The sequence below is a fragment of the Brachypodium distachyon genome, chromosome 1 (genome assembly GCF_000005505.3).
Source record: "Brachypodium distachyon strain Bd21 chromosome 1, Brachypodium_distachyon_v3.0, whole genome shotgun sequence".
Lineage (NCBI taxonomy): Eukaryota > Viridiplantae > Streptophyta > Magnoliopsida > Poales > Poaceae > Brachypodium > Brachypodium distachyon.
In genome coordinates, this window is record NC_016131.3 from 10969964 (window position 1) to 10989815 (window position 19852).

The 19852-nt window shown below is 42.6% G+C and overlaps 2 protein-coding genes across 11 annotated transcripts; both read left to right on the forward strand.

Annotated features, from left to right (window-relative positions):
- The first annotated feature begins 8811 nt into the window (after nucleotides 1–8811).
- On the forward strand, nucleotides 8812–14315 carry LOC100846273 (serine/threonine-protein kinase Nek1). 9 transcript variants are annotated; one of them, XM_014896667.2, is made up of 15 exons: nucleotides 8812–9093; nucleotides 9883–10002; nucleotides 10119–10185; nucleotides 10482–10547; nucleotides 10787–10833; nucleotides 10929–10974; nucleotides 11060–11140; nucleotides 11227–11269; nucleotides 11357–11406; nucleotides 11482–11563; nucleotides 11652–11701; nucleotides 12006–12079; nucleotides 12159–12228; nucleotides 12361–12798; nucleotides 13201–14315. In XM_014896667.2, exons 2-15 carry the CDS (start codon nucleotides 9917–9919, stop codon nucleotides 13750–13752), a joined length of 1752 nt encoding a protein of 583 aa, XP_014752153.1. In that variant the 5' UTR covers nucleotides 8812–9093; nucleotides 9883–9916; the 3' UTR covers nucleotides 13753–14315. The 9 variants fall into 9 exon arrangements, with proteins under 9 accessions (XP_014752153.1, XP_014752154.1, XP_014752149.1 ...); XM_014896668.2 differs by having other exon boundaries at nucleotides 9894–10002; XM_014896663.2 differs by having other exon boundaries at nucleotides 8813–9093; nucleotides 9182–10002.
- Nucleotides 14316–15018: 703 nt separating this feature from the next.
- LOC100830058 (serine carboxypeptidase-like 40) lies at nucleotides 15019–19852 on the forward strand. Of its 2 annotated transcripts, XM_003559604.2 has the most exons (8): nucleotides 15021–15541; nucleotides 15681–15788; nucleotides 15926–16200; nucleotides 18213–18479; nucleotides 18581–18687; nucleotides 18778–18864; nucleotides 18948–19053; nucleotides 19136–19852. In XM_003559604.2, exons 1-8 carry the CDS (start codon nucleotides 15133–15135, stop codon nucleotides 19292–19294), a joined length of 1518 nt encoding a protein of 505 aa, XP_003559652.1. In that variant the 5' UTR covers nucleotides 15021–15132; the 3' UTR covers nucleotides 19295–19852. The 2 variants fall into 2 exon arrangements, with proteins under 2 accessions (XP_024318843.1, XP_003559652.1); XM_024463075.1 differs by lacking the exon at nucleotides 18213–18479 and having other exon boundaries at nucleotides 15019–15541.

Consider the following 19852-nt stretch of genomic DNA (forward strand, 5'->3'; position numbering starts at 1 on the left):
TTCCGTTGAAGATGCTCTAAGGGTGGATTCTTAGCTCCATGAAGCTAAATCCTCACTCAAATGCTATTTAGACATTCCTTTCCTATTTTTGTTTCGCACAACCTAAGTTGTCATTTTTTGGGGCCCAAATTTGTATGTTCACACATCATCCTATAAGGATCCTCTACTGTTTGTTTTCAGATTTTTTTTACAACCTTCAAACACACATTTGATATTTCAAAATAAAAGGGTACATGCACCTCGGCACCAGAGAACCAAAAATCCCTCCTTTTTAAAAAGAAAACCAAAAAAATTGGCATCAGAGATGCCCAAATGCTCGTACATTGGATTCCATTGGACTGTTCCCTCCATGTGAGACCTGCCTAATTATATCCCTGTCTGAGATATTGAGACCCTTCGATCAGTACTGCATCCAACCCTGTCTACCATATGAACCAACATTTGTACGCATAAGAATACCGATTGCCTTTTGTAGTGATCATCAAGTGCGTTTCCATCGATCGTTATGGCCATGCTGCCAAAGTCCGGTCTCGAGGTCATCTTTTTTCGACCATGAGTTTTTTTTAGATCAAAAGGGCTCACCCCTGTTTCATTCATCATTATGACAAACGAAACACAAATGTTCATCTGCCTCAGCAGCAAGTGTTCAGTAATTAGGTAATTTCGATGAATATTTAATAAAAAACAATGTGTAAAACACGTAACATATTATATCATGCAAACTAGACAAATTAAATAGCAACGCACAGCAATAAAACTCATCTAATTTCACGGCATGAATAATAGAACTACTAATCAAAATAAAAAAGAAAGAGCAAATTACGTACGGTGTTGTACTCCTTTTTTGTGTTTGTTAGTTGAGGTCGGTGACGAGTCCGGCGGCGTCGATGTTCACGCCGGCAGCAACAGCAGCCTTGACTACCTCCTGGGCAGCGGCAACGCCTGTGCAGCAGCAGTTGCGTGGGCTTGGAATTGGGTAGCTTGCTGCTGCTGAGCTAGAGCGGCAGCCTGAGCCGCGGGATCTCCGAGGTCGTCGGCCATTGGTGATGAAGATGCCGACGAAACAGGGACGTGAAGAAGCGAGTAGTCGCGTGAGAACGCTCCCCAAAAACCTTATCGACCGTGTCCCAGGCAGGATCTCGAAGGTCGGGGTTCCGGAGGCCTACTCTCCCGGCGATCTGTGCACGCGGTCGACGGGATGGAGTAGCAGTTGGCGGCGAGCAGCGAGATTGGATCTTGGGCGTGACGGCTAGGGTAGTGGCGTGGTACGTCCGGAGGCCGCGGTCGTCTTATTATATAGGCACGCAGGCGGACTTCGGTTCGGTTTAGGAAACCAAAACCGACTCCGCAATTATCGGGATTTGTTACGCGTCCGCAACGGATTCCGGCTGCCAAAAAGATAAGCACGACCCTGCCCCGCACCGACCCAGCACGGCTCGAACTCGAACTCGATCCACGAAACGAGGCGCGCGCACGCGTCGTGAGGAGGAGGAGGAGCGCGCGTGGGGATTTCCCTTGCTCACTTGCTCAAGAGGTGAGAACCAACATACCTTATATATTGGTCCAACTCCCCTTAAACTAGCAACGTGGGACTATTCCCACTTTCTCATCCCACTTCATGAATGGGCTTTTGAGATTTTCCAGGAATTAATTTCAGATTGGGCCTTGGGCCTAACTCAAAATTCCAACAATCCCCCACAATAGCTCATAAACACATAAAATTGCCATTGATCCAAAACTCTGTTTTTGATATACCAGCGTTTTAGTGGAGACCGGTTAAGGTTGAACATTCACCTAAACAAATAGCTTCACTCATGCACAACTGAACAATGGACAAATCTTGAATTGTCAGTTTTATGTGTTAGAGCTTCACTAAATTGTTGTGTGGTACTGGGCTGCCGAATGCTACCCCGCGGTGTGGAGCATATAAGTCATTATCCAGGCCTTTTCATGAGCTTACTAGAGACCACCCAAATCTTATAGATTGCGACCAACAGTCAGGCTCATATAGGTGTGTTCTTTAGAGACTACTCTGTAGGACAGTATTTTCCTTGCAAATTAATGCAACGCGTTAGAACACATTAAGTTAAACAACCTGCCATACAGTACACGAGAGTAATGCATCGTCAACGGAGTGAGATAAAGAATGTACACTCTCCTCAATTATCCAATGACTTATTTCCCAGGTCCTAATTCACGGGATCTCCGATCACATATGTTGGTTTACCGCCATGGTAATTTATGTGGGTCGCAACCCCATCTCTCTTAATGCAGATTTTATCATATTCCTTGATAAACCCTTTGTAAAGGGATCTGCCAGATTTTTAGCCGTTGGGATATATCCCAATGCTATTATTCAGGAATTTCTCATTGCTCTGACAGATTTCAGACGTCTCCTGACGTGTCTTGATGATTTCATGTTATCTTTAAAACTGTTCACTTTGACTATCACAGTTTGATTGTCACGGTTCAAAAGAATCGTGGGTATTGGTTTTTCAACAATCGGCAAGTCCATCAAGAGCTCACGAAGCCAGTCGGCTTCAACCGTGGATGTATCTAATGCTGAAAGTTCTGCTTCTATTGTTGATCTGGTTAAGATCGTTTGCTTGCAAGACTTTCATGAAATAGCGCCCCCTCCGAGTGTGAACATATCCACTCGTGGCCTTTAGCTCATCAACATCAGATATCCAGTTTGAATCACTATAACCCTCAAGTACCTTGGGGTACCCAGTATAGTATATACCATAGCTCATTGTGCATTTTAGATAGCGCATGACCCTCTCGAGTGCACTCCAATGATCATCTCCCGGATTCTTATTGAACCGACTTAGTTTGCTCACAGCAAAAGAGATGTCAGGTCTAGTTGCGCTAGCCAAATACATGAGCGAACCAATAATCTGAGAATATCTCCGTTGGTCTCTTCCAATTCTGTGATTCTTTCAAAGCAGAACGCTTGGATCATAAAGAGTTGGAGAAGGTTTATAATCAGCATAGCCGAAACGACTCAAGATCTTTTCCACATAGTGAGATTGTAACAAAGTGATCTCACCATTGTCGCCTCTCACGAGCTTGATGTTCAGAATAACATCAGCTACACCAAGGTCTTTCATGTCAAAGCACTTCGACAAGAAAGTCTTAACCTTTTCAATCACTTTGAGGTTAGTCCCAAATATTAGTATGTCATCGACATACAAACAAAGTATAACTTCCTAACCCCCACCATGGCGGTAGTATACACATTTGTCAGCTTCGTTTACAACAAAACCGACAGATGTTAAAGTTTTGTCAAACTTCTCGATACCATTGCTTAGGAGCTTATTTCAGGCCATATAGAGACTTTAATAACTTACACATTTTGCTTTCATGGCCTTTTATTACAAATCCATCTGGCTGGTTCATGTAAATTTCCTCGTCCAACTCTCCGTTAAGGAAAGCTGTCTTAACGTCCATTTGATGGACGATCAGACCATATGAGGCAGCCAGTGATAGTAATATTCTGATTGTGGTCAATCGAGATATAGGTGAGTAAGTATCAAAGAAATCTTCACCTTCATTCTGGGTAAAACCTTTGGCCACAAGCCGCGCCTTGTACTTCTCAATAGTAACATCGGGCCTAAGCTTTTTCTTGAATATCCACTTGCATCCTACAGGTTTGCACCCGTACGGACGGTCAATGACCTCCCAAGTACCATTAGCCATGATAGAATCCATCTTACTACGAATGGTTCTTTCCAATAGTCTGCATCCGGAGATGCAAAGGCCTCATTAATGGTTTTAGGGGTGTCATCCACAAGGTACACAATGAAATCATCACCAAAGGATTTAGCAATCCTTTGTCGCTTACCCCTAATAGGGGCTTCATTGTCATACTCCTCAAGAATCTCATCAAGTGTTTGTTCAAGAATTTCCACTGGGATGGCGGGTTCAGGAGCTACACTATGATCCTGATGTTCCTTTGAACTGACGGGTTCAACAGCTACATCATGATACTCTCTAGATGTGCTATGCATATCTCTCATGGAAAATATGTCCTCAAAGAATGTAGCATCGCTGGACTCCATAATTGTACCGACGCTCATGTCAGCTACTCCAGGATTTACAACCAAAAATTTATAGCCAACACAACGAAGTGCGTAGCCAAGAAAGACACAATCAACAATTTTTGGTCCAAACTTACGTTTCTTGGTAATTGGCACATTGATTTTCACCAAACAACTCCAAGTCCGTAAGTAAGAAAGTGTGAGTCTCTTCTTTTCCCATATCTCGTATGGGGTGACTTCTTTATCTTTTGTGGGAACACGATTTAGGACATGACACGAAGTCAATAGCGCCTCCCCCCACCATATCTTGGATAAACCAGCAGTGTCTAACATGGCGTTGACCAAGTCAGTCAGCGTGCGGTTTTTTCTCTCAGCAACCCCGTTTGACTGGGCGAATAGGGAGGCATCCTCTCATGGACTATGCCATATTCCTCACAAAATGAATTAAACTCACTGGAGAAATATTCTCCACCGCGGTCAGACCGCAAACGTTTAATTTTCTTCTCAAGTTGATTCTCGACTTTAGCTTTATAGATCTTAAAATAATGCAATGCTTCATCATTTGATTTTAATAAATACACATAACAGAATCTAGTCGCATCATCAATGAAAGTCATAAAGTAACATTTTCCACATTTGGTTAATACACCGTTCATCTCACAAAGATCAGAATGTATGAGCTCTAACGGTGCTAGGTTCCTCTTCTCAGCAGCCTTGTGAGGCTTGTGAGGCTGCTCCGCTTGCACGCAAACTTGGTACTTCGAACCTTTAGCCACAGTGATTTTAGGGATTAAACTCAGATTTGCTAATCGCGTCATGCAACCAAAATTAATGTGACAAAGTCGTGAATGCCAAACATTAGACTCATTATTAATAGAATTGACGCTGTTCACGATCTTATTACAAAAATCCGAAAGGGATAAGCGGAACAAGCCTCCGCACTCATAACCTTTACCAATAAATCGTCCATACTTAGACACAATAACTTTATTGGATTCAAACACTAACTTAAATCCGTCCTTGCAAAGGAGGGATCCACTAACAAGATTCTTCTGAATGGAGGGCACATGCTGCACGTTTCTCAGCTGCACGATCTTTCCCGAAGTAAACTTCAGATCCACCATGCCAACACCATGAACAGAAGCATGGGCGCCGTTCCCCATCGTCACTAAGGAGCTGATGGCCTGATATGAAGAAAACAAGAAAATATCAGCACATACATGAATAGTTGCACATGTATCGACCCACCAATCGGTGGACTGACATACAGAAAATACAGTAAATAAAGTACCATACCCGCCTGCATCTTCATTGTTGCCAATGGTCAAATTAGCAAACTTTTGCCGAATCTGTCCTTTTTTGCGCTCCTTGCAGTTACTCGCCCAGTGGCCGAGTCCTCCGCACACAAAGCAAGGATCCTTGTCCTTGTTGCCTCCTTTCTTCTTCTTCTTGAAAGTGGTAGTGTTGTTTGGACCAGCATTGTTGAATGCATTTTCCTTTCCCTTATTGTTACTATTGTTGTGGTTGTTCCTCTGAACCATGTTGGCAGTGGACGTACCCTCTTGTGTGTTGCCTTTGGAGCCAGCATCTTTTGCTCTCGCCTTCTTCTCAACATCAAGAGTCCCAATCAGGTTCTCCACAGAGATTTCTTATCTCTTGTATTTTAGTGAAGTAGCAAAGTTTCTCCACGAGGGAGGAAGCTTGGCGATGATGCCCGCGACGACAAACTTGTCGGGTAGTGGACACTTGAATTGCTCAAGTTCCTTAGTCATAGTCAGTAACTCATGAGTTTGTTCCACTACAGATCGGTTTGCAACCATTTTATAGTCAAAGAACTGCTCCATGACATACAGCTCACTGCCAGCGTCAGATGCGCCAAACTTAGCATCGGGCGCATCCCACAACTCTTTGGCATCCTGATAGTGCAGATAAGCACCAACGAGCTTATCTCCCAGCACACTACAGATTGCACCAACGACTATAACACAAGCCTCAACATACAACTGCTGAGGCGCAATCGTTTGATTCTTCCCGTGTTGTACCGCCCACCATGCGCCCATAGCCACGAGCCACATATGACATTTATACTGCCACCTCTTAACGTACAGTCCAGTAAACACAGGTGGTTTCAATGCGACAACAAATTGAGACATCGAAAATTGCCTACACGAATAAGGTTTTTGGATTGTTGAGTAATTAGGTAATTTCGATGAATATTTAATCCAGAAAAACAATGTGTAAAACATGTAGCATATTATATCATGCAAACTAGACAAATTAAATAGCAACGCACAGCAATAAAACTCATCTAATTTCACGGCATGAATAATAGAACTACTAATCAAAATCAACAAGAAAGAGCAGATTACGTACGGTGCTGTACTCTTTTCTTGTGTTTGTTTGTTGAGGTCGGTGACGAGTCCGGCGGCGTCGATGTTGACGCTGGCAGCAGCAGCAGCCTTGACTAACTCCTGGGCAGCGGGCAGCGCTTGCGCTTGCACCTGTGCAGCAGCAGTTGCGTGGGCTTGGAGTTGGGCAGCCTGCTGCTGCTGAGCTAGAGTGGCAGCCTGAGCCGCGGGATCTCCGAGGTCGTCGGCCATTGGTGATGAAGATGCCGACGAAACAGGGACGTGAAGAAGCGAGCAGTCGCGTGAGAACGCTCCCCAAAAACCTTATCAACCGTCTCCCGGGCAGGATCTCGAAGGTCGGGGTTCTGGAGACCTGCTCTCCCGGTGATCTGTGCACGCAGTCGACGGGATGGAGTAGCAGTTGGCGGGGAACAGTGAGATTGGATCGTGGGCGTGACGGCTAGGGTTGTGGCGTGGTACGTCCGGAGGCCACGGTCGTCTTATTATATAGGCATGCAGGCGGATTTCTGTTCGGTTTAGAAAATCAAAACCGACTCCGCAATTATCGGAATTTGTTACGCGTCCGCAACGGATTCTGACTGCCAAAAAGATAAGCACGACCCCGCCCAGACCCGGCACGGCTCGAACTCGATCCACGAAACGCGGCGCGCGTCGAGGCGAGCGGAGGAGGAGGAGGGGCGCGCGTGGGGATTTTCTTTACTCACTTGCTCAAGAGGTGAGAACTAATATACCTTATATATTGGTCAAACTCTTTCTAAACTAGCAAGGTGGGGCTATTCCCACTTCCTCATCCCCTCCATGAATGGATTTTGAGATTTTTTAAGAATTAATTTCAGATTGGGCATTGGGCCTAACCCAAAATTCTAACGGGAAGCGCAGGTTTCGACCATGAGTTGTTTGACAGCAGAGACAGGAGGCATGACCCGACACCAACCTCACCCCAAATTTTCAACGTATCTTGGCTGGCAAATTAGCCAGAGTCTCGTCACAATAATATTGCACGGGCCAATTCAACCGACGGGCAACATAATATTGCACGGGCCATGCAACCGACGGGCAACGAAATATTGCACGGACCTGGCAACCGACGGGCAACAGTCTCATCTGCTCTATCTGCACAGTGCTTTAGTTGTTTTACCGTAGAAGCGAAGTTCAAGTGCAGAAGTCCGGAAGCAAAGTTTAACGTGTGGTCCGACGAGCGAAGCTTATTAGGGCCTGTATTGGGGCGCCTCTCACAACAAATGAACCAGCTCAAAGCCTCAAAGTAAATAAATAGTAGTACTACAAGTATTTCCCTCTCTCTTTCTGGGGTTCTTTCCACAGCATGATGATGACATTCTTTCGGTACGTGCATTGCGAAGTACCGTAAATTCGGTGAATTCTTAAACTCCTTCCGATTCATATTAATTGTCTCAAATTTATCCAAATATGGATGTATTTATGCCTAAAAAGCGTCTGGATACATGTAATGTTCTGACAATTAATATGGATCGGAGGGAGTAAAAAAAATACGTTGTTTCTCTTATAGGTCTACAATGATAACAATATTGCTATATTTAAGTTGCCTGATTTTTAGTTAGGGATAAGTTAATTCCCCAGCCATTATATATGATTTGTGCTTCAAGATTTAAAATCGTTGATGAAAAAAAGGGTCAAATGAGATCTACTCACTCCGATCATAAATTGTTGTCGTTATTTTAGTTCAATTTATGATCGGAGGAGTACTATCTAATCCAACATCTCTGATTCGTCAATTTAGATTTAAACCTTTTCCTTAAAAATCAGACAATTTAGATATATGCACACACCCTAATGATAAAGTATCTACAATTTTCCATGCAGCAACCAAAGATTTGCAATGATACATTTTCACTATTGTTATGTTTTCGAAATCCCACGAAGTGCTCTTATGCCCCATATGAAACAAGAAAAGGTGAAAAAAAAATTATGGTTCGAACCATAAAAAAAGACAATGTGCAAATTTCAACTTCCAGGTAGGCCATACCAGTTATTAGACTGAAAAAAATAGATAATGAAAGTTTTCTAGGTGAACAGCGCCTTTTTGTTTCTGAATATTTGTTTGATTCTTTTTGTGATGGATGGTATGTAATATACTTTTGCTTTTAATCCAGATATCAGTGGCAATTCATGTTTGTTTTGAAAAATAAAAGTTTTTATTGATTCTACACCGAAATACATACAACCACCAAACAAAATAAAAGAGAAATAAATATCTCTAAGCAGCCCCAAACCGTAGAGCTACCACGGTGGCTAAAAATATCGGTTACTAAGATCCTAATAATTAAAAAAAATCAGGAATCAAGAAAAAACATGTTCTATTCATCCCCGCGTTTCCCTCGATCCAAACACGCTGATTTGACCTTGCTGTCAAAAAGAAACACACGCTGATTTGACCTCACCGTCAGCGCTCATGCTCTCCCATCGCTATCGTCTTCACTCCTGCGGTGTCTTTCTCTCCCCAGAATTCCTTCCCCCCTGGCATCCACCGTTTCTCCTTGGCTCTATTCGTTCGAGGGCTCAAAAGTACGTCATCGGCAAGTTTGAACCGCCCCCTTTCTCTCTCTGTTTAACCCTCGCCCCCTTCTTTGTCTCGCTATCAAACTCCCCCCTCCTCCACCTCCATAACTGATCAAATGCGGCAAGATCTGCAACTGTGAGTTCAGGTAATCTCGCCCCCTACATCCCCGTTGCTTGCACCCTCGATTCTTTATTCTCTTCTGGTAATCTCGTCTCCTCCCTCCCCATTGCTAGCATTGGTTCGGGTCGGGAAGCTGTTTTGATCTCCGAGGAGGCTCCCCAAACGGTTTTTACGAGATCAGAGTTGGCATTTGGAGTTTCCAAGCTTGAACCTTATCCGATTGGATTTATTTATTTTTTAGTCTGTATTTTCATTTTCCTTTCATGATCGATAGTTTAGGTTTCTTATGGATTTCCTGTAGTGTTCTTGGTTTGCTCTTCGTACTAGACTATTATTAGGTGCTCGTATTGGATTTTTGCAGAATTGTCTCTGCTCTTAGCGGATGAACATATGAGTTGTGACGAGTTTTCTGGGTAGGCATTAGGCGTTTCTTCTTTCAAATAAGCGATCAAGTTTTTTGGGCTTTGAGTTGGCTGCTTTGGATTTGGAGCACCAGGAAGCTTTGTCTTACCAGTGTATTTTGTTTTACACGCATAATTTGTTTACACGTTTTGGTGTGTTTTTTGGGTTGGCATTTGGGTTCAGACTCCGGAGCTCCATTTTTGTTTCTCTTTTTTTTTGGAGAAAAAAGGCAGTGTCAGCCTTGCCTGCTAGTTTATCGCAAAGCGCATTGCATTCCCGTCACATGTTACTATTTTCTTTGTTTTGTTCTGCTAGTCATTTGCTGCTGTCCGCAATTATGACGCAACGCCATCTACAGCGAAGATGTGTCGGCACTGGAACAACGAGAGTTAAATCTGTTGATGTCTTATAGTTTCTCTTCAGAAAAACTGCCAAGTACCAGAGCCATGGATCGATATGAGGTATTGGAACAGATCGGCAAAGGAGCATTTGGTTCTGCTCTGCTTGTCAGACACAAAGTGGAGAAGAAGAAGTGAGACTAGCACTACATCTTATATCCATTTTCTTGGAAACAAAGGCAGCAGATTCACTTTTTGATATCAGTATCTTTCACCTATTTTGATCATTTGAGGTATCTGAACCGTGCAGGTATGTGTTGAAAAAGATCCGGCTTGCCAGGCAAACAGACCGCACTCGCCGGTCTGCCCACCAGGAGGTACGCAACTTTTGCAGGTCTGCTTTGCAATGATACTTTCGTATCAATTTGTGCCAAGTTGTATGATTCCACGCACAGTGTCTCATTCACCAAGAATGTCTTGTGCAAGTCTACTCTTCATACACATTTATTAGATTTACCAGGGTTTGGTTTCTCAAATAACCAGTGTCTTTGTCATCATGATGTTGCTTAGTGTCTTTTTTCTCCTGGAGATGTGAACTGGTCTGAACTAAATTAGATATCTTATATTCTGTATGATTATGATGTTACTTATGTACATTGAAACATGATCACAGATGCAGCTCATTGCAAAAGTGAGGAATCCATTCATTGTGGAGTACAAGGATTCATGGGTGGAGAAGGTTAGTTGGAGTAAACAGCAAAAGATCTAATGTAAGACGTAGATGACGCCACACTGTTTGCTATGATCACTAATTTTCTGTGGCATTATGCGGAATGATATTAGAATCTTGAAATTTTCAACTAGGAGTTTGAAAACTGGCATAATAATTTCCTCAGCCTATTAGCAAAATTATGGCCCTAGTTAATTAACAGTATAAAACATGAGTTAAGTTAACATTAATTTTGTATCTAATTTCAGGGCTGTCACATTTGCATCGTTATTGGGTACTGTGAGGAAGGAGACATGTATGTATCTCCCTGAGGTGAAATTTGATGTTTGTTGTCCCCTTGTTGAACTTGTCAAAATATTTTTATCACCAACATGATCTTTGTTTGTTCAGGGCTGAAGCTATTAAAAGAGCTAATGGCACCCATTTCTCTGAAGAGGTCTGATCCTGGCTTTATTTTCTTGAGCATTTATCTTTTTTCTTGGTACCAAGACATGCACAGCAACTTTTCTCTCATTTCGCAGAAGGTTTGCAAGTGGCTCGTGCAGCTTCTGATCGCCCTTGACTATTTGCATGCAAATCACATTCTTCACCGTGATGTGAAGGTCAGTAATATTAGTATGTTTTAATAGCACATCTACAACATGGAAATATGTTTGCTGATGCTGCTCTTTTATCTGAAATGTTTCAGTGCTCCAATATTTTTCTTACAAGGAATCAAAGTATAAGACTTGGTATGTCACTTCACTTATAAGTACATGCTTCCTAGCAAGTTAGATAATTTTTTGATGGAGTGTAATTTCCATATTGAACTCATGCAGGTGACTTTGGGCTTGCAAAAATATTGACTGCTGGTGATCTGGCATCCTCTGTTAGTTCTCGAACATTTCATCTGTCCTGTACACATCCATTATATCGGTAATGACAACTTATGCTCCTGATGCAGGTGGTAGGGACACCAAGTTATATGTGCCCAGAACTTCTTGCTGATATACCTTATGGTGCAAAATCTGATATTTGGTCACTAGGTAATTCACCATTCAAACTTAACAAATCTTGTGAACACACTAACAGATCTATGCGTCAGATTGTAATGTTTACATCACTATGTTTCAGGATGTAGTATATATGAAATGACTGCTCTCAGAGCTGCATTTAGAGCTTTTGTAAGTTCTGATATAGCTTTTATTAACTGCTTATTTAATCAGGTTACGAATTTGAGCAGGTTGAGTTGTGAACTAATAAATTACTTCTTACATGCTTTGAATTTTCTGGTTGTCCTCTGTTTTAGTTCGCTAGCTTAGTAGCTTCTCCCCTGCAGCTGTTTCTACTTGTCATGTATTTTTTTATTAGCCAATTGACCCATTTAAGTGCAGTTTACTCTCAGCAAAATTTAAAAGATATATTTAAACTGCTTATGGAACCCTTAAGCTAATTTGACCACATATGATGTCATCATTTTTATGGTAGGATATGCAAGCTCTTATCAATAAGATCACCAAGTCAAATGTATCACCATTGCCAACAATATATTCCAGTCCATTGTGAGTTTCTAGAGTCACACTTTGACTTCCGTTGTTTCTTAATTTCACTCTTGACTTCAGTGGAGCACGTTTCTCATAGGTTTATTCCCTCATGCAGTAGGGGGCTTGTTAAGAGCATGCTACGAAAAAGTCCAGATCACAGGCCAAGTGTAATTTCTCAATAGCCCTCTTGTATGCATGTTATAATTACTTATTAAGTACTCCCTCCGATCCATAATAAGTGTCTTGGATTTAGTACAAAGTTCCTCAAGTAAGGATCTTTGCATCATTGTTTTGTGCAGGCAGCTGAGTTACTCAAGCATCCGTATCTCCAACCTTATGTGCTTCAAATCCATTTGAAATCTTCTCCTGCTCGCAATATATTCCCACCAAACCACTTTCGAAGTTATGAGGTTAAGAAAATGACTATTCCCACTGAGTCTGTGTGGAGAAGCAATGGCAGGAGGAACTCTTTGGGCAATGAGAGGATTGTCACCATCAGCAAACCTTGTCCTGTCAGGAATTCTATCAGCTCCTTTCGCAGTGTCAAGAGTTACACAACTACCCAGAGTGTCAAGGAGTTATCTGTTGATGACAGTCATGTTGAGGAGATGAGTAGTAAAAACTTAACCACGAAGACCTCAAGTATCATGAAGACTCCCCAGAGTACTACAGTCAAGACAATAACAACTCAGCTGGAACCTCCAAAAGGATCTTACAACAGAACTGAATCGAGAGAGGTATTGTACATTAACCATGTCCTAATTTCTAAATGTTGTTCACTATTAGAAGCACTGGAGAAAATCGCATTTAAATTTGAAACCTTAAAGCATGTGCTGAATGCTGTTACACAACTTGCGTAGTGCTTATAATTTACCACTGAGGTCTTATAATTTACTGTTCGTGACCACCTTCTGGCTGAACCTGGATGGTCAGAATAATGGTTCAATAAACTGCTAGATGTATTATTTAACCCATTTGAATGTATCATGTTACTATCTCATGTTAAACTCCCTGTATGCTTTCAATACTAATTTACTTGGTCATAACTCATAACTATTTCTAAGGGAGACAGTTGCAGATTTATTATATTTTTTTTTAGAAACAAGATTTATTATTATTTTTATTTTTCCTTTTTGCAGTTCCTTTCAAGAAAACCGGTCAGCAGAAGTTCTCGTCGGGCCGGCAGGGTATCCCTTCCATTGCCAATGTACGAAACACCCGGCCACAACACTAGGATGCTGAATCGACTAAATTCCCCTGACGTCTCAGTGAATTCACCTCGAATTGACAGAATGGCTGAATTCCCACTGGCTTCATCTGATGAGCCATTGTTCAAAATCTGCAAACCGTCTTCTGCTCTTGGCTCGCCCCCTGCCACACCACAGTTCGTCAACCAGTCAGTTACCGAGAAGTGCACTGTAGGAGACAGCCGGAGCGACTCTTCACACCATGGTGCCACCACTACCTCAAGCAGGGGCTCCTCGGAGTCCAGGGAGCGGCAGTTTGACATGTCGTCGTACCAGCAGCGTGCCGAGGCCCTGGTGGGCGTACTTGAGTTTAGCGCACAGCTGTTGCAGCAGGAGAGATACGAGGAGCTGGGGATCTTGCTGAAGCCTTTTGGCCCAGAGAATGTGTCCCCCAGGGAGACAGCCATCTGGCTCGCCAAGAGCTTCAAGGAGACAGGGTTGTAGTAGCTTCCTCGTTTATGCAGAGGCCGGGGCTTCCATCCCTTTTCGAAAAAAAAGTAGCTTTCTCAGTTACTCACCTTGCATAGTTAGATATGACGGAAATCAGTTTTGCGACTTGGTAACTGCAATGTTGTTGAGGTTGCTGTTGGGATTGAACACCATCTTAGTGTTAACCCAGCTTTAGAATTAAAGGTACGTTACCTTCAGTTTCTCTCTAGACCCCCAATATCAACTAGCAGTAGATTTGTAAGCCTGAGCCGGAAAGTATAACTAGTAAAATCTTAAGCAATGTGACCATCTAATGCTTCAGAGGTAATTTGGCCTTCTAGACCAGAGAAGTTTTCTTTAACCTTTCTCATGTTATAGCACTGGTCATTTGGCCTTCTAGACGAGAGATTTTGTAGCATCCTATATTTTCTCTGGTTAATCCATCATGTATGTTTAGTAATTCCTCCGTCCCAAAATAACTGACTTTGTTTTGGGATTGAACACCATCTTATACAAATCCACGTCACTTATTTTGGGACGGAGAGAGTATATAATATTAATGTGTTGCCATATACCTATAAGATACTGTATTAGTCAGTAGATCAATGTTTTGTTTCATCTGAGCTAATGAATGTGTATACATGAAAATCACCACATGATCTGCATGAGTCGCCTAGACTTCCATTTGGCAGTCGCATATACGTGCATTCAAATGAAAATTTCCTCGCTGACGTATATCTCGCCAACGCAAAAACGTTGGGGCACACAGTACACGCCACAAGTTGCCATGGGTTACCTCCCAAACCATTTGTTGCCATATACCTATAAGATACTGTATTAGTCAGTAGATCAATGTTTTGTTTCATCTGAGCTAATGAATGTGTATACATGAAAATCATCACATGATCTGCATGAGTCGCCCAGACTTCCATTTGGCAGTCGCATATACGTGCATTCAAATAAAAATTTCCTCGCTGACGTATATCTCGCCAACGCAAAAACGTTGGGGCACACAGTACACGCCACAAGTTGCCATGGGTTACCTCCCAAACCATTTGTTGTATACAAGAGTAGTGCGCATAAAGAACTGGTAAGAAAACACTGCACTACAAGCAGAAGTAACTGCTTAATCATGCGTTCGCTCTCAATAGCCGGCTGCATGTAAATTCAACCAGATCATTGGGCCTATTTCATCAATCAAAACAGCAGCAAAAACAAGCTGTGGTCCTCCCAAGCTAGGTTCGAGTATATACTCCTTCAAACATACAATCATTGTACAGCTGCAAAGCCAGCAAAACATGCAGGGAAAAACCCAAACTTCCTTGACTCAAAGTGCGCCTATATAAACTCTGTTCAGTGATATCCGACCTCAGACAAGAAACCGTCTCATCAAAGATGAAGAACTTTTCTCTCTACTCTCAGCTGCTTCTCGTGTGTGTGGCGGCCGCAGCACTGCGCGCCAATGCCTCCCACTCCCACTCCTACTCCCAGGAGGCTCGCCTGAAAGAGTTCATCTCGTCGAGAAGGACCAGCAATAGTAGCAGCGACGCGTTTAGAGTCCGTAATATAGCCGACAGGGTTGCCGTCAGTCTGAGCGCAGAGAGCTCTGCCTCGGAGTACCAGAGTTCCATGAAGGCGGCCGACAAGATCACGGCATTGCTCGGGCAGCCGGAAGGCGTCGACTTCAACCAGTACAGTGGGTATGTGACCGTCGACGAGGTGAACGGCCGCGCGCTCTTCTACTACCTCACCGAATCGCCTTCAGGTGCCTCCGAGAAGCCACTCGTCTTGTGGCTCAACGGAGGTAAGAATGAGTAATCTCTTGTATCAATTTCAGTACATCATGGGTAGTAATGCGTAGAGTTAATTGCATGTTTTGCAAGTTACTTTTATTTCACGAGTTGTTGATCGTGCTATTTATGCATGTACGAATCTATCCACAGGTCCAGGATGCTCATCGCTCGCCTTCGGAGCAATGCAAGAGCTCGGCCCGTTCCGCATAACCCAGGACAACAAAACGCTAACCAGAAACATGAACGCCTGGAACAACGGTAGACCTAGCTATGACTTGTAGTACCCATTAATCTTCCCTTTTTAGGCCTACCTTAATTAGCACATTTGATGGGTTAGTGGATATATGTGGCACCAACAGTAAACTAATTTGATTTACTTGTGAAAATAATGGCAGTGGCTAATGTGATCTTCCTCGACTCACCCGCCGGTGTGGGATTCTCCTACTCGAACACGTCCTCAGACTATGATCTTAACGGAGACGAAAGAACCGCGGACGACACGTTTGTCTTCCTCGTCAACTGGCTCGAGAGGTTCCCGGAGTATAAAGACCGCGCCTTCTACATCTCCGGGGAGAGCTATGCCGGGCACTACGTGCCAGAGCTCGCAGCCACCATCCTATTCCACAACACATACCACAACAGAACCATCATAAGCCTCAAGGGCATCCTGGTACGTCGGACTAGAAACTACTACCTCTGTTCCGAAACATAATATGTTCTAGCTTTGTTCTAAGAAAATATTTTAAAGTTTAACCAAATTTGTATGAAAATTTAGTACGAACATCTACATCATGGACTAATTATATTAGGACACTAATACGGCGCGACGGTTGCGCGTTAGTGGTCGGACGCGTACGCCTGGCAAAAGCAACATGCAGCAACATGGGTGCATGCATGCATGCAGTACTACGGCACATACGGGAGCTGGCAATAGCAATCGATGCAGTGTGCACATAGTGTGCATGCGCACGGATGATAAAAGTAGCATGCAAGATAAATACGCAAAAGATCGTAACATTCAAAATGTTTTAACTCTTAAACCATGAACTCGATTTACGATCTGTCTTCACGGTTAATTTTTTTCTCGACGAGATCTTCGAAATTATATCCCATGTTGGTATGTTCAGAAAACTTTTTTTTGTCTTAAAAGTTGCCGTCTAATAATACATGAAGTTGCCACCCTATTATTAACAAATTACCATGTGACAACTTTATACAAAATATTGTGACGACTTGTGAATCAAAGGTACCGTCCGATAATATGTAAAGTCAACATTTGATAATATATGAACTTGCCATCCTATTGGTAATATATTACCGTATGGCAACTTGTGTATCAAAGGTACCGTTCGATAATGTGTAAAGTCACCGCCTGATAATATATGAACTTGCCACCTTATTAGAAACATATTACCCTATGGTGACTTATGTATCAAAATTACCATCCGATAATGTGTAAAGTCACCACTTGTTGCCGTCTAATAATACATGAAGTTGCCACCTTATTATGAACAAATTACCACGTGACAATTTTATACAAAATACTGTGGTGATTTGTGAATCAAAGGTACCGTCCGATAATATGTAAAGTCACCACTTGATATGAACTTGTCATCCTATTGGTAACATATTACCGTGTGGCAACTTGTGTATCAAAGGTACTGTCTGATAATGTGTAAAGTCACCACATGATAATATATGAATTTACCACCTATTAGTAACATATTACCCTGTGACTTGTATATCAAAGTTATCATACGATAATGTGTAAAGTCAGCGCCTGATAATATATGAACTTGCCACCCTTTTAGTAACATATTACCGTGTGGCAATTTTATATAAAATACGGTGACAATTTGTTTACCAAAGGTACCATCCGATAATATGTAAAAAAACCACCCAATAATATATGAAGTTGCCACCCTATTAATAATAAATTGCCATGTCATAACATCATATAAAATAGGGTGACGATTTGTGCATCAAAATTACCATCCGATAAGATGCAAAGTTGTCACCTAATAATATATAAAATAATATTGTGTTTCTAATACATTAGCACATGGTAACTTTTCTGAAACAAGTGTGGTAACTTGTGCATTACCGTATGGTAACAAAAAAATCAAAATAAATTTTCGACAAAACATATCTGAGAGAGATCTAATATTAAAGCTCTCGCCGATACGAAGTCAACAGTGAAAACGGACTATGAATCGGACAAACGGTTCAACGTACAAAACATTTTGAGTGGTCAAAACAACGACATGCAAAGAGCATGCATGCAAACATGAGTGAATGCATGCGATCAATTCCCCATTAGCAAAATAAAATAAAAATGCATGCATTCATTCAGGACACAGCGCAGCGGCAGCAGGCAGCATGCTAGCGCGCGTCGCGCCACCGAACTATAGCGTGAACGTACGCGCGATATAAATTCCGATTATATTATAAAAGTAATTTAGAGTTTGAGATGTTCTACAGACTCGGTCAAATTTTAAGAAATTTGACTTAGAACAAAACTATGACCTCGCAACCCATCTCTGCATTTGTGCACGAGGCTGCTTCCAGGATTCGATCCCGTAACCTCATGGTCACAAGGCAACAGCTCTGCAGCTACGCCAATGCTCCCCTTCTATTAAAGATGGTATAAGGAAGGGCTAAAAAATCTCGTTTCTCTTGAAGGTTGGAAATGCGTATCTTGACATAAACAGGAATATCATGGGAACACTTGACTTCTTTTGGACCCACGGGGTGATGTCGGACGAGGTCTACGCAAATATCACCAGGAACTGCGACATCGACATCTTGGGTCGCAGTAATACATTTGAAGAGACGGTGACGGCATGCGTCGCTTTGGATGCATTCGACCCAGGCCAAATCGATGCCTACAACATATACGCTCCAGTTTGCATTCACGCACCCAACAGAATGTATTATCCCAGTGGCTATGTAAGAAACTAAGATACTTCTTAAGAAATACTTTGGCAAGAATTCTCACTTCCACAAAAGCTAGACATGCTCTGAATTGCTAACTTTTTTTCCTGTTGCAGTTACCTGGGTATGATCCATGCAGTCCTTATGCTGCCTATGGCTACCTCAACAATTCGGCGGTGCAACACGCTTTCCATGCTAGAACGACAAAGTGGGGAAACTGCGCGTAAGATCCTCGAATTGCACGCGAATATAGCAGTAATTGGTTAACCTTCCGCCTTGTTTTTCATCCACGGAACTCATGTGATGTTGGTAGGAACTTGCACTGGAAAGATTCACCGATGTCCATGATCCCAACCCTCCGATTTTTAATCGAGAGCAAGCTTCCCGTTTGGTTATTCAGGTGACATATCCTGACTCAACTCATATTCCCAGACACATTAATGGGCATTTGTAGTATTAAAAAACTTTGCCTGCATTTTTCAGTGGTGATTTCGATGCCGTGTGCCCACTTGCGGCGACGAGGTTTACTATCCAAGATCTGGGGCTCCCTATCACCACTGCATGGCGCCCATGGACAGCAAAGGAGGAGGCAAGTTCCTATTGTGTCGAAACATTATTTCATCCAAAATGATTCTTCACACCTCAAAACTTATGGCTTTACACGGATACAGGTGGGAGGGTATGTTCAGCAGTATGCTGGGGGGTTCACGTTTCTGTCCGTGAGAGGAGCTGGCCATATGGTTCCATCGTCTCAGCCTGAGAGAGTGTTGATAATGTTGAGCTCTTTCTTGAAAGGGATACTCCCGCCTTACATCGAAGAGCAGCAGTAGCAGTGTTTCATGATGCACAGGTACAATAAAATCCATAGATCAGAAATCGATCTTCTTGCCAAACTTGATAACAGATGTCATGGTGTTGATGGAGGTGCACTTACAGTTCCCAAAGGTGCATGCTCCTACAAGTGGTCACAGATTTCTTTTAAATAAATATAGAGTGAATTCCATTCTCCACCCATTGTTTGTAAATTTATGAAGATGTATGTTGAACATGTGTACATGTTTGGTTGCAGCTGGGCTTGTAATTAGCGGAGGGTTATGTATTTGAGTCGAACATGTGTAACCATGGCCTAACATATAAACCGTGGGGTAGCCAAACTAGACTAGACAAAAGCTGGTTATAGGTTAGACACAAGATCACGAGGGGACACTCCGCCACCCGTGGCATGATTCCCAGACCAGCTGTGCAGCGTGGTGGTCTGTTGTGCCGATGGCCTCAGTACGTGAGCTTTGTCATCTATTGTACTATGTTGAGGAGCACCCGTAGTCATGCACCGGGTAGTAGGCGGGATCGTCGAACCTCATTAACGAATCTTGGTGTCGTTGTTGTCA

What these genes read in the sequence shown, in the direction of transcription:
- LOC100846273 (XM_014896662.2), top strand. Translation starts at nt 9,872, where the DNA reads ATGTCTTATAGTTTCTCTTCAGAAAAACTGCCAAGTACCAGAGCCATG. An exon ending in CACAAAGTGGAGAAGAAGAA is followed by an intron (nt 10,003 to 10,118) that starts GTGAGACTAGCA and finishes TGAACCGTGCAG; the next exon opens with GTATGTGTTGAAAAAGATCC. An exon ending in GAGCTGCATTTAGAGCTTTT is followed by an intron (nt 11,702 to 12,005) that starts GTAAGTTCTGAT and finishes TTTTTATGGTAG; the next exon opens with GATATGCAAGCTCTTATCAA.
- LOC100830058 (XM_003559604.2), top strand. Translation starts at nt 15,133, where the DNA reads ATGAAGAACTTTTCTCTCTACTCTCAGCTGCTTCTCGTGTGTGTGGCG. An exon ending in CGTCTTGTGGCTCAACGGAG is followed by an intron (nt 15,542 to 15,680) that starts GTAAGAATGAGT and finishes ATCTATCCACAG; the next exon opens with GTCCAGGATGCTCATCGCTC. An exon ending in CATGAACGCCTGGAACAACG is followed by an intron (nt 15,789 to 15,925) that starts GTAGACCTAGCT and finishes AAATAATGGCAG; the next exon opens with TGGCTAATGTGATCTTCCTC.